Source organism: Dromiciops gliroides, chromosome 3 (genome assembly GCF_019393635.1).
Source record: "Dromiciops gliroides isolate mDroGli1 chromosome 3, mDroGli1.pri, whole genome shotgun sequence".
Lineage (NCBI taxonomy): Eukaryota > Metazoa > Chordata > Mammalia > Microbiotheria > Microbiotheriidae > Dromiciops > Dromiciops gliroides.
The window spans coordinates 405,211,892-405,226,619 of NC_057863.1; the positions used below are offsets into that span (position 1 = coordinate 405,211,892).

At 37.3% G+C, this 14,728-nt stretch overlaps 1 protein-coding gene across 2 annotated transcripts in view; it reads left to right on the forward strand.

Moving 5' to 3' along the window:
- The first annotated feature begins 265 nt into the window (after positions 1 to 265).
- Positions 266 to 14,728, forward strand: part of KCTD18 (potassium channel tetramerization domain containing 18) — a 28,316-nt gene continuing 13,853 nt past the window's right edge. For both annotated transcript variants that reach the window (XM_043996617.1, XM_043996618.1), the window contains exons 1-4: positions 266 to 506; positions 3,768 to 3,971; positions 6,261 to 6,472; positions 8,216 to 8,403. In XM_043996617.1, the coding sequence (XP_043852552.1) occupies positions 3,815 to 3,971; positions 6,261 to 6,472; positions 8,216 to 8,403 (557 nt within the window). In that variant the 5' untranslated portion in view covers positions 266 to 506; positions 3,768 to 3,814. The remainder of the gene's footprint in view (positions 507 to 3,767; positions 3,972 to 6,260; positions 6,473 to 8,215; positions 8,404 to 14,728) is intronic.

Sequence of the window (14,728 nt, forward strand, 5' to 3'; positions counted from 1 at the left end):
CTGGATGAGGTGGGGCTACAAGGCCCGCAGGGTTCCTTCACCTCCTTCTAATTCTCTACAATATTTTTCTCCATACACAGGGTCACGGTCCCTCCCAGGAGCCTCGGGCAGGGTTGGGGGGAGGGGCAGTAGGGCAGCCGGGGCGGGGCTTCAGGCTCCGGCCTCCGCCCCCGCCCCCGCCCGTCCGCAGCTGCCCTCGGTGGCCCGCAGTGGCCCACTGGGGCCGCACGGGGGCGCAGCCCGCAGCCCGGAGGTCGCCCAAAGAGGAGGAGGCTCTGCCGAGGCCGCTGCCGCCGAAGCCGCCGCCGCCGCTTCCACTTCCGTGTTTGGGCCGGCTTTGTGCCGCCGGCCGGAGGTCGACGTAGAGAAGGGAGGGAGGGAAGCCTCGACCCGGGCTGCCCCGCCTCGGTTCAGCTTTCCACGCCCAATAGGGCCCCCAGTTCCGAAGCCGGTAGGGCCCTCGGTTCCGGGCCGGGGCAGGTGACCCGGGAGAGGCGGGGACGCAGGTAAGGAGGGCTGTGGCGGCGACGACTTGGGGAGAAAAGGAGGGATGGGGACTCCTGGATAGGTGATGGGGGCGAGACCGGAACGCGCTGAAGAGTGTGAGGGGAGCGATTCACCCTCGACTCCCCGGTCCGGAGGTCAGGGTGGCCCCCAAGAGCCCGTCTGCAGGGGAGCCCTGGGTGACAGGGAAAGTTCCCAGTGCCAGCCCCTCCTGCATATGTTGCAGGGGCGCGAGCGAGCATAATACCCCCTCCCCCGCGTCCCGTCCGCGGGCGCAACTCCTTCCCCCCTCCCCCCGGAAGGGAGTTCTGCGGCCGGAACCTTGGTGCCAGAGCTGTTTCCATTGACCCTTAATGATGGTTTGAATGGGTTAGAAATGACGATCCCTGGGGTGGATTTGGGGAGAATGGGGGAGTCGAGCTTCCTCGCGTGTAGCGAGGTAGTGTATCTTTGTATTTGCATCCCCGGCTTGGCATATAGTAAGCGCTTAATGAATGCTTGTGGATGGATGGATGGACAGACGGGAGTTTTCGGGTATTGAGTCAAGCTATCCCAATTCAGAAAATATTAAGCGCCTACTTAGGTGGTCGTGCCAAGTCAGACATGAATTAGTTTCTCTTACCCTCCAAGAACTTACTTTCTCCCGGGGTTAGAGGTAGAGAAAAGACTGCATAAGGTAACTGACAGCATCTGGTAAGTAAAGGGGTAGGGAATTTATAGCAAGGATCTTAATCTTTTTAGTCCCATAGACTCCTCTTATTAATGTTTTTAAATGCATAAAATAAAAAAAATAGGATAACAGAAGCCAATAAAGTCACCAAAACCAAACACAACAACAAAAAACAACGCACAAATAAATCCACAACCCCCTAGTTAAGAAACCCTACCCTAGAGAGAACTGACAAACTGCTGCAGGAAAATTGAGGAGGTAGAGAGCACAAGCATTTAGGAAGAGAGATTAGGGAAAGTTTCTGGAAGAGTTAGCCCCGAACCTATGATATTTAGGACATAAATGGAGTCCTTTTACTCTCTTATCATTCCTGATACCACATGACCAAAAGGATGTTCTCTTGGCTCATGTTCTCTTGGCTCAGATGATTCTGTGATGTGTTGGTGGTGGGGCAGGCAGGAAGGGTGCATTCCTTTGCATCTGCTTCCAGGAGAAAGACGCACACGTCTACTAGGAGCATATTTGGGGAGATACAGTTTAGAAGCCAGGAAAACTTGGGTTCAGGTTCTGCCTCGGAAACATACTGGTCTTTTGCCTCAACCTTTCAGTGCTTTAGACCACTCTTTAAAGAGTATAATTGGAAGAGAAGTTGCTGACCTGCATTGACTGGTAGAGTGTTTCCTTATTTAAGTGGTTCCTATACTAGTGAAATCATAGCTTCTGTCCCTTTTATAAAAACTTTGGACATGGTAATCTAGTTGGTCTTAATGTGGTTATTACTCAGCCTTTAATTTTTCTTAGAATGAGCGATTTATAGCTAAACAAAAAAGTAAAGTGTAAAGAAAAAAGCAGAGTTGTCTTTTGAACCTCTTAGTAGAGATTTTAAATTTGGTCTCTAATTTTAGGTAATCCAGTTACTGGAACCAGGAATGATTTCCATCAAGGAAACTGTTAGGTTTCATACATTTACTATTGTCAGTGATATTTCATTGACCTCTTGCATTTGATCCTTTTAAAAATGTTTTTTACGTGTTGGCCCTCTTAATACCATCTAGAAAATTCAGCCAATGTAGTATGAAGTAGACTTAAAGATATTCTTTATAGGACTGGGAGGGTGTGTTCTCTGCCAGTATACTAAGAATTTTCATTTTAAGTGACAAATATGTAGGGTGAGGTTCTTTTTACTTAATACTTAAACAAATGTGGGTGCTCTCACTGATTTCTAATCTCAGAAAAAAGACCATTTTCATTAGTTGCTGTGACTGAAAGTATTCATTACCTGGTGGTAACCTGGTGATGAACCAGATCTGGTAATGAAGCTAATTTTCGGGTGACAGATTTAGATATCATTGGGTCCATACTTGAAACTTTTCCAGCTTGGTAGGACTTGCTAAAGTTTGCAAACTATTGGTGTCATTTTTGATAATCTAGTGTCACTTCTGTGTTGGAGCTGGGCATCAAAGTAGAGTTTTAGTAGAAAAGTCTAAAATTTAAGTAATGGTTACCACTGTAAACCTTATCTGTTCAGCAATAATTATGAGCTACATAACTGAATATTTTATTTTCTTGCATAAAATTCTTTCAACAAATAGACTCTTGATAAGCTGACTACTGATATCTTTAAAGCCTTGTTTCATACGACTTATTGCCTCCAAGTGGAGGTCTTCCCATACCCCAATCTAGTCTTGCCCTCCCCCTTCTCTTTGCATAAATATTTCCACCCATTGAAGTGATTCTCTTCCTAAGAGAACTAAAGTGCCACCTTCTCCATGAAGCCTTCCCTAATTCTCATTCTGCCAGCTACGTAGTCCTCCTTTGTACCTCCTATAACTCTGTTTGATCTTTTCTTTGCATTTAATTATTGTAAATTTGAGTACAGCTATTTGTATGTATGATTGACTCATCTTTTTACCTTTTAAAATATAGGGACCTCCGTCCAGTTTTTCATTTTTGTATCCCCAAGGTTTAGCCATAGTATATTGTCCAAAACTGTGTTGGAGTTGTGATCTCATTGATATGGGATGTAGGTACTTCTTTCAATGATACAAATTGTAGTCCATCCATGTCCTTTACATTCTGGGTCCATTTATGACATCCCATAAATCTTCCATGGTGGAGAGATCCTTCCCAGTGTGTTGGAAGAACTCCTTGAATTCTTTGGACACATGTAGACTTGTCAGCTATTCTTAGTTTTCACTGTGATTGGCTTATTTTTTATTTTAACCATAGTGGCTTTAGTAAATACATATTAAAATGAATTTCATCAGTAGCTTTTAATTCTGACAAGGTTAACTTTCACTTATTGTACTTTAGAATATATATGAAAAGAAAATGATACCATAGTTCAATATTTTTATTTGTTTAGTGTTATAATTTAGTTAGAACATATTTGGTATGAAAATTAAATTTTTTTTTTAAATTAAGATTGAACTGTCTTGTATGTTAAAGCACTTTAATTCAGTGTTCCTGTCACTTAAGATGAATTTTAAAACTCTGGGAATAGATTGCTTCTTATGTATTATAGGAAATAGTGGTTGTATATTTCTTTTTTTATTCACTCATGGAAATTCATGTGAGCACAACTGTTTTGCAGATTTGGATAGTACTGTGGCCTAATAATTAGGACAGTTGGTGGGAGCAATGGAAGGCAGCAAGGCAGAAGAGGTGCTGGATATTCTCAGACTTAATGTGGGAGGCTGTATTTATACAGCCAGGCGTGAGTCCTTGTGCCGCTTTAAGGAGTCGATGCTTGCATCTATGTTCAGTGGACGATTTCCTCTAAAGGTGGATGAATCTGGTAAATGTATTAAAGTTATAAACATTGTTATAAATCTTCATTAAAGTGGGTTTCCAGTTTAATTGTTTAATTTTCTGAAATCAGATGGTGTAGTAGATCGAACACTGGGCTTGGAGTCAGGAAGACCTGAGTTCAAATCCAGCCTCAGAAACTTGTTAGCTGTGTGATCCTGAGCAAGTCTGTCTGCCTCAGTGTCCTTATCTGTAAAATAGGCATAATAATAGCAACTACCTCTTGGGATTGTTGTGAGGATTAAAAATGAAGTAATATTTGGAAAGTGCTTTGCAAACCTTAAAGGACTATGCAAAATGCTAGCTAATAATAAGTCTATTAGTTAATAATGTCATTGACCAGAATGATATTTGGCATTTTTCTTGTTATTTTATATGAAAATGAGAGAAGTGCACCTCTTTTTATTCAATGTAGGCCAATGTCCAAAATTTGTGTTTCTTTGGCTCAGGTTAGGGAAGACATGAGAAAGTATCAGGGCCAATAGAGATCTAAAAATGTAATTAATTGTATTGGAAACTCAAGTTACATGAGAGCAACTTGATGGATAAAGGTGTTTAGGATGATTAGATATATTAGTCTCCCTGTGTTCTTCACAGTAGAGTGCTTATTTCTGTGGAGAGAGCATCTGTCTGACGTACAACTGACAAAGAGCAACTAACGTAAGTGTAGAATTAGTGTTAGCCTTGTTACATAGTCTTGTTACATGAGCTGACACATGAATGCCTGAGGAAACATTTCAATACAGTGATGTATCCAGAAGAATAGAAAGATGCTAAAGTTACTCCTAGATACAGAAGAAGACTTTGAAACAATTCAGGGGCTCTGATGCTGTTCTTACCATCTTTCGATTTGCCTTGGGGCCTTTGGAACTTGTTTTGTGTTTCCTATTAGATCAGAAGAATTGGATGATTCTGAAGAGTAGAGATATTCCTGGTGCTAATGCCAGTGGAGTCTAAAGAATTACTTTCCCAGCTGAATGAGGCTGGGAAAAGACCATAAAACATTTCCTAAAGCTGTCACTCCATGCTGATAGCTCAGGCCTAGAGTGTTCTGTTAGGAAGTTAGAAGAAGATAGGATTCCAGTTAACAGACAACATCAGGGAGATTGAAACTTCCCTCTTACCAGGTCTCCAAAATGCTGCTGTTTTATGCGGTTTTCCAAGCTAAAACCAGGAAGGAGTATCCCAAAATTGGGATAGATAGTTGGTGAGGAAAAGGGTTGTGGTTTTTTTTTTTGTCTGTTAAACTGTATAATATTTAGGAGCAATATTTGACTTGTTATATTGTCTGAATTTTTCAGTTTAAGTAGAAACAATGATGGGACTTAAGTTTAAAATACAGATGTTCCATACCTAGCATAAAATGTCCCTTGCATATAAATCATTACCATAGTGGGTCTCTTGTCCTTGAGGTAGGGGGTGAATCTGTTCTTGCCATATGGCTAGAGAAAATTCTTCCTTCCCCATTATGCTACAAAACTATCATCTATTCTTATACCTTTCCTTCCCCACCTAGGGTCAGGGACAGATTCCCTTGTAGAACAGCAGCAACTAAAGGCTTCTTTGGCTGGATGTGGTGGTGAAATGTGTTCAGTGTCCCAAGTCCTAGGTTGAAACTTGGAATGCATTTTCCTATAGAAACAGTGTCATAAAAAGTTGTTAGTTTCCCAGGCTAGCTCACAAAAGTCTACATAACCCATAATCTAATTGAGTTGTAATACCACTACATCAAGCAACTGACTTACAAATGAATTTTTATAACATCTGTTTGTAAATTGGGGGCTGTGTATTTGCTATATTTTTTCTTCCTGATGAATAAATTCCTACTTCTAGATAAGTGGTTGATTACTATGATTTACATCATAGCTTTTTATTTGTAAAATCTATTTTACAGTCATATAAAGAAAGTAAGGAGACCTGAGTACTAGACCCAGTTCTGCTATTTAACTTGCTTTGTGAACTTGAGCAAGTAGATTTCTCCCCTCCCTTTACCCCAGTTTTCTTATCACTAGAATGAGAGGGATTTTGCCCATAATATTTTGTAAGTCTTTTAAGTATTTTTTCCCATTGGTGAAATAATTGTCAGATAAAATTAGGAGAAAAAAAACCCAAATAACTGCTTTTGTAGAAAGTACCCTCTAAAAAATATAGTGCAAGCACCAAATGGTTATGAAAGATCCATGGACTGGCAAGATACAAATGTGGTTTAGCAAAATTTTGTTGAAGGTTTGATTTATGTCTAATCATTTTTTTTTTTTGTATTATGTGTTATTTCTAGGGGCTTGTCTTATTGATCGTGATGGAAACCTGTTTAAATACCTTTTGGATTATCTTCATGGGGAAGTTCGGATTCCCAAAGATGAGCAAACTCGAATTGCACTGCAAGAAGAGGCTGATTACTTTGGCATTCCTTATCCTTACAGTTTATCTGACCACTTGGCCAATGAAATGGAGACATATGCTTTAAGGTCAAATATAGAACTTAAAAAGGTCTTGGCATTTTCTTAAGTTTCTTTTAAAGTATTTATTAACTCATATCAGTCATCACAAAACAATGAAAGAACATATTTTGAATAACATGTTTTATATCAAAATTGTGAAGACATTTCATTTTCCTAATTTCAGAAGGGAGAATTCATCCATGTTTTATGCATTTGACCAAAATACCACTCCCTGTAACATACAAACTTGTTATTGTTTCTTGAGATCTCTTATAAGGTTAATGTTTTCCTCTTTTAATTTAAGATTATCTTAACATTCAAACATATATATTGGATTTTTTCCCCCTCGTTAAAGATACAGCATTCCTTGATTACTTTTTTTTTAAGGAATGTTTTATCTCCTACTAGATTTATTTATAAATTAACAGTGACATATTTAACATGTGAAGGGGTATTTTCTTTACCATAATTGCTCCTTATATTAGGAGAATTGCCATATTGAATAAAAACACTAATCTTACCAAGTGTGGTGAATGTAACAATAAATTTGAGGATTCGTTTATATCTTTTTTTTTTTTAAGTAAGGCAGTTGGGGTTAAGTGACTTGCCCAGGGTCACACAGCTAATAAGTGTTAAGTGTCTGAGGCCAAATTTGAACTCAGGTACTCCTGACTCCAGGGCCACTGTGCCACCTAGCTGCCCCTCATTTATATTATTTTATAATCATTAAAACTTTTTTTGTAATACACTTTTTGGACCATGTTTTTAGTTAGCACTTAATATGACTCAATGAGCTTTGTTGCCTTTGACTCTAGTAGTAGATGTTACACATTTTAAGTCATTTGGTACCAATTAAAATTGAGTAAGGTTAATTTGTTTAGTCTACTTTATTTAACTTATATATCAGAGCCATTAGGCTCACAGTTCTTCACGGTAGTATGATGAAATTGAAGGAATGCTGTAGGAAACCTCAGGATATAATACTCAAGAAGAAGATCTGAGTGTCTTTTTAACCAGTGCTTTTGGGGCCTCTTATTGGCTGTCCTTGTTTTGCTACTGAATTTATTTTACGAATTTATTTAGGTAAATTAATTAATCTCTGTGGGATAAAAACCTTGCCTGCTTGAAAGCTGACTGCTAGAAAAGATAATCTTTTGAGATTCTTCTAGAACTCTTAAGATTTATAAAAGAATTAATCTATGATTCTTTTATTCTGATAATCTGGAAAGGAATTATTATATACACACATTCATATAGTACACATTTATTTGGTGTTTACTATCTTGATGACACTGTATTAGGAACTATAAAAGAATCTGTCTATCCCTCTGGACTAAGTGTAAAATGGGTAGAATTCCTCTCACTCTATGTGTGTTTATGTCTGTGTGTCTGTATATTACATAGACAAATATACATATAGACACACCCCTCCAACACTTGGTCTAGGAGTTGTCAGTATGGTTTGGATAGATAAGACATGAACACATGAATAATTTTTTAAAAATGCAGATAACCCAGCATTATGGCTCATTCCTATAATCCCTGTTATTGTGGAGGCTGAGGCTGTTGGAACTCTTAAGCTCCAAAGTTCTGAGCTTCAGTGGGTTAGGCTGATGAGATGTCCACATTATGTTTAGCATTAAGTGTTGGAGGCTGCATTTAGTCCCAGGTCTTTTGTAACTCCAAGTCCAGTACCCTTTTGACTGTACCATATTGCTTTCTGAAGAGAAAAGTCAATATGGCAAAATAATTCTCACTGAATTAAATTCAGGTTTTCTGATTTCTATTCCAGGCTTTGACAGACTTTTGTGATTCTTACGGGTTAGCCTGTAACAAACCTACTGTTTGGGTTCTACACTATCTCAGTACATCTGGTGCAAGCTGTGAGAGTAGAATTATTGGTGTGTATGCCTCAAAAGCAGATGGAACTGATGCTATTGATAAACAGCTAGGAGGAAGAATTCGTAGCATTTACAAAAGGTAAGTACAGGTTTGAATGTGGAAAAAAAGAAGCAAAATATGGATAACATTAAATACTTTGTTATAAAAAATGACACTGTTTGATCATACATGAAATCAGACTATATAAAGTTTGTATTTTTACCAGAACCAAGAAAAACATTAAAAATCCTGTTTTTAAATTTAAAGGTGTTTGGTTATAGTTTATAAGGTGCAATAGGAGTTCTAGATACTTTAAGAAATGTTTATAAATGAAGAACCAGTGATATTGATATAATTTTTTTTTGCAAATGTTTTGTCATTAGCCTTACATTTATTATGTTTTTGGGAATCATATTGCAAAATTTAGAGGGAGAATAGACTTTGGATCATCTAACGCCCCCTTCCCTCTTTCCAAAAGATGAAGAAATTGAATGTGATTGATTGGTATGGGTTTTATCTTAAGGAGGCCACATGGTAAATGGAAAAAATATGGGATTAAAAACAGGAAATCTAGATAATCACAGTTCTCCTTAGTCCCGCTGTAGACAACATTTGAGTAGGAGAATTTTTCTAAGCCACTCACTTTGCTATATGTCATTGGGCAAGTCACTTTAATACACCGTCTTGTTTCTTTTCATTCCTCTTTATTTAAACTCTCTTCAAGTAGAATTCTTTTCCTCATAACCAAATGCTTTAATATGGATGCTCTTTAAGGCTCTATCCTTGACCCTCTTCTCTTATTCCTTTATATACTCCCTACTGATAATTTCATTCAATTTATAGTATCCACTACCATTCTTATGTAGATGACTCTCAAACCTGTATTTTTCTCTCTTTCTGTGACCTTTAAACCTACATCTCCAGCTGCCTTCAGGAATCTCTACCTGAATTCCCCTGGACCCCTCAAACTCAATATGTCCAAGATCAAGCTTATCTTTCCACTTATTTGTTTCTTCTCTGACTTTACACTTTCTGGTTTTGGTACCATCATTCACTCAGTCCATCCTGTTTGAAGCCTTAAAGTTATCTTTAACTTTTCCCTTTTACATTTATCATATTATTAGTTACTAAAATCCTGTTAATTCTACCTTCATAGCACATCTGGCATCTGTACCCTTTGTTCTATTTCCCATTGCTTCTACCCTATCATAGGCCCTCATTGCCACCCCTATGGACTTGTTATAGCCTTCTTATATTAGGTCTATCAACTCCTATTTTCCTCCCCTCCCATCCATGCTTCAGATCTATCCATGCTATCAGAATAATATTTTTTATATCTTATTCTAGTCATAATTCTCTTCTGATAAAAATTCTTTGGATTCTTCTTGCCTTCTGAATAGAGTCCAGTTCTTTTTTTATCTTTGAAGGCTAGCTATAATCAGGTACTGTGTTACATCATATTATTCCTCTTCACATACACTGTGGCCAACCCTGATCTCCATGTTTATGTCTTTGTTCACACTATTCTATTTGTCTCAAATGCTCCCTTCTCTTTGTCTTGGTCCATTGAATTCTTATTCATCCTTTGGAATATAACTCAAAGGACACCTTCTATGATACCTTCTCTGATTTTACTTCTATATCAGGTACCTTCCCCTTGGAACCACAAATAGAACTTGTTTGCAGTTCTCTAATGTACTTGTCATGTAATGTTGTGTATTAGGGTTATCAGATCACAATATCACAAATTTATAGCTAGAAGTTACCTGAGAGATTTTCTAGTTCATTACCCTCATTTTACAGATGAGGAAACCAAGGTCCAAGATCATCTAACTAGCAGAGCCATTATTTGAACTCATTTTCCACTATACCTTGGGCGTCTTATCCCTCTTCTAGACTGTAAGCTTCATGAAAATAAGGACTTTTATCTGTGTTTCTTATCTTTTACTTGCCTAACACTATGCTTTGCACTCAGTAGATTTTTAAAAAGTATTTAATATTTTTCCAATTATGTGTAAAAACAATTTTTAATATTCACTTAAAAAAATCTTAGTTCCAGATTCTCTCCTTCCCTTCCCCCATCATTGAGAAGGCAAACAATTTGATGTAGGTTATACATTTATAGTCATGGAAAACATATTTTCATATTAGTCATGTTTTGAAAGAAAACAGTCAAAAAACCATCCACCAAAAAAGAAAAATAAAGAAACTAAAAAAAAAAAAGTATGCCTCAATCTGCACTGAGGCTCCCTCAGTTCTTTTGCTGGAGTTGGATAGTATTTTTCATCATAAATGAATGTCTTAGGGGCAGCTAGGTGGCGCAGTGGATAGAGCACCAGCCCTGGAGTCAGGAGTACCTGAGTTCAAACCCAGCCGCAGACACTTAACACTTACTAGATGTGTGACCTTGGGCAAGTCACTTAACCCCAACTGCCTCACTTTAAAAAAAAAAAAAAAGAATGTCTTGGATCATTTTATTGCTGAGAATAGCCAAGTCATTCACAGTTGATCATGGTTCATGTATGTCTTTCCAGGATTTTTCTGAGAGCGTAATTTCTTATAGAACAATAGTATTCTATTACAATCATATACTACAACTTGTTTAGCTATTCCCCAGTTCATGGGCATCCCCTCAGTTTCCAGTTCTTTACCACCACTAAAGAGCTGGTATAAATACTTTTGTACACATAGGTCCTTTTCTATTTCATTTTTTAATCTCTTTGGGATACAGACCTAGTAATGGTATTGCTGGGTCAAAAGGTATGCATGGTTTTATAGGTCTTTGGTTATAGTTCTAAATTGCTCTACAAAATAGTTGAATTGGTTTACAACTCCAGCAACAGTGCATTAATTAATCAGTCAATTAATTAAGTCTCAGTTTTCCCACATCTCCAAAATTTGTCATTTTCCTTTGCTATCTTATTAGCCAATCTGATAGGTATGGGATGGTACCTCAGGTGTTTTAATTTTTTTTTTTTTGCAGGGCAGTGAGGGTTAAGTGACTTGCCCAGGGTCACACAGCTAGTGTCAAGTGTCTGAGGCCGGATTTGAACTCAGGTCCTCCTGAATCCAGGACTGGTGCTTTATCCACTGAGCCACCTAGCTGTCCCCTCAGTTGTTTTAATTTGCATTTCTCTATCAATCAATTTAGAGCTTTTTTTCATATAACTGTACATAGCTTTGATTAATTCATCTGAAAACTGCCTGTTCATATCCTTTGTCCATTTATTGGTTGGGGAACGGCTTGTATTTTTATAAATTTGAATCAGTTCTTCATATATTTGAGAAATTAGACCTTTATCAGAAAAACTTCCTATACAATTTTTTTTGCAGTTATGATTACTAACTATATTTCCCTCCATCCTATTTCCCCCACCCTGTTTAGTCCAACTGTCTCTCTCCTTTCATACTTTCCATCCTCAAAAATGTTTTGCTACTATCACCTCTCCCAATCCACCCTCCCTTCTATCAGCTTCTTATCCCCTTCCCCTCCTACTTTCCTGTAGGGTAAGTTAGGTTTCTATTCCCAACTGAGTGTATGTTATATTCCCTCTGAGCCAGTTCTTATGAGAGTAAGGTTCGTGTGCTCTTCCTACCTCTCTCATTTTCCCTTCTACTTTAAAAGCTCTTTTGCTCTTTTTATGTGAGATAATTTACTCCATTATGCCTCTCCATTTCCCCTTCTCCCAGTATATTCTTTTCTCATCTCTTAATTTAAAAAAAAAATCATCCCATCACATTCAATTCCCACCCATTCCCTCTGTCCCATGTGTACTCCTAACTTCCCCAATAATAAGAAAGTTATTATGAGTTACAAGTATCTTACCATGTAGGGATTTAAACAGTTTAACCTTATTGAATTCCTTATGATTTTTCTTTTCTGTTTACTTTTTTATGTTTGAGTCTTATATTTGAAATTCATATTTTCCATTCAACTCTTGTCCTTTCATCAGGAATGCTTGAAAGTATTGTATTTCATTAAATGTCCATTTTTCCCCCCTGAAGGATTATACTCAGTTTTGCTGCATAGGTTGTTCTTGGTTGTAATCCTATCTCCTTTGCCCTCCAGAATATCATATTCCAAGCCCTCTGATCCTTTAACATAGAAGCTGCTAAATCTTGTATTATCCTGACTGTGGTGCCATATTTGAATTGTTTCTTTCTGGCTACTTGAAATATTTTCTTTTTAACAAGGGAGCTTTTGGAGTTTGGCTGTAATATTCCTGGGAGTTTTTATTTGGGGCTGTCTTTCAGGAGGTTATCAATGGATTCTTTCAATTTGTATTTTGCCCTTTGGTTCTATGACATTAGGATTATCTCTCCTCGACCTATTTTCCAAGTCAGTTGTTTTTCCAAAGAGATATTTCACATTTTCTTCTCTTTTTTTCATTCTTTTCATTTTGTTTTATTGTTTCCTTATGTCTCATGGAGTCATTAGCTTCTGCTAATATATTTTTTGTATCCTATGGCATATTGCCAGGGGCTATAATGGTTAGGTATTTTGTAAACATTTGTTATTTTTTCCCCGTTAAAGTATATAATAGCACTTCATTCTTTCTTAATTGCCCTTTGAATGAAATAATTTTTGAAAACTTAACTTGGAAGATTTCTTGATTTTTTTCATGTATATTCTAGAACAGTGTCAATTTTTACTTTACTCAGTCATATCAGTGGTTTCTTAGCCCTTTCAAGTATGAAGACCTTTTTCTAATATTAAACTTTTTTTTTCGTATACTCCCTCATTGATAGCTGTACTCTTAGTAGCATCTCTTGAGAAAATACATGGTGACCAAAAAAGTACCATGAATTCAGTAATACTTTAAAATGAATTTCTATTTTATTATATAACAGTATTTTAACCCATTCAAAAAATGGTAATATATATATATATATATATATATATATATATATATATATATATATATATATATATATGAGACATTATTCAGCCTATAGAAATAATTTTTGCATGTTATACAGAGAAATTTAATAAAGTTTCTAGTGCTTTTACTTTTGGAAATTAGAAATCTGGTTGGATTGATAAAAGTTCCAACCTTAAATCTGGTTCCACATCTAGATTGTGACTATAAGTACAAAAAATCCATTTTACAAATGTGTTTTATGGGAAAAGGAATCAGGTACTTCACAGTTTTATTAAATCTTTTGGGGCTTTTTGAATGAAAAAGAAACTGGGAGTGACCCAGGCCCTTTTGGATGAAGATCTCTCTCCCTCCATCTTTCCCTCCCTTCCTTCTCTCCCCCTACCCCCCCCCCCCAAATCTTCTTTCTCCCTATGTAGTTTTCACTGGAAATGCAGCAGCCACCTGGGGCTTGATCTTGTTTCTGATCAGCACAAGACTTTTGACTTAGTCCATTTCTGCCTTGGGCCACTTTGTCCCTCCTTAGTCAGTCTGGTGTATCCCTCTCTCACTCTCAGGGAATCACATTAGTGGTGCTGCCCTATGTGTCTACACCTACTAACTTAGCAAACTGTAGCTCAGAACTTTCATGCTTTAGTGATCCACCAGCCTTAGCCTCCCCAGGGGTTACAGGTCTGGGTTACCAGATCCAGCTGTGAAAACTAGTTTTATTTTGATTTTTAAAAAAAATCATATATATATATATATATATATATATATATATATATATATATATATATATATATATATATATATATATATATATATATATATATATATATATATAATCGGCAAAAATCCGTCTTCTCTACCACCCCTCCCCTTTCCCCTCCATTGAAAATGAAAGAAAAACAAAGCCCCTGTTATTGTGTATAGTCATGCAAAACAAATTTCTATTTGGCCATATCTGCACACACACACACACACACACACACACACACACACACACACACACACACACACACTCTCTCTCTCTCTCTCTCTTTCTCTTTCTCTCTCTGTCAGGAGGTAGGTAGCATGTTCCATCATTATTCTTCTGAAATTGTGGTTGGTCATTATACTTTTCAGGGTTCCTAATTCTTTGAAGTTGTTTGTCTTTACCATAATATTGTCTTTATATAAATTTTTCTCCTGGTTCTGTTCACTGTATTCTGCATTAGTACATGTAAGTCTTCATAGGATTCTCAGAAGCCATCTCCATCATTTCTTAAAACATAATAGTATTCTATTACATTTATATTCTATGACTACTTCCCAATTTATGGGTACCCCCTCAGATTTCCATTCTTTGCCACCTTAAACAAAGCTATAAATAGTTTTATGGGTTTTTATGGTTTGTTTTGCTTAGGACTAATCCCTTCCTTAGTCTGCCTTCCCTTTACTTCCCCCTTCTACCTTTTCCCTTCCCTCCTATTTCTCTGTTGGGTGAAATGTATTTCTGTATCCAGCTATATGTTTTGAGAGTGAGGTTCTCTCCTTCTTCTCCCTCATCCTTGTTTGAATTT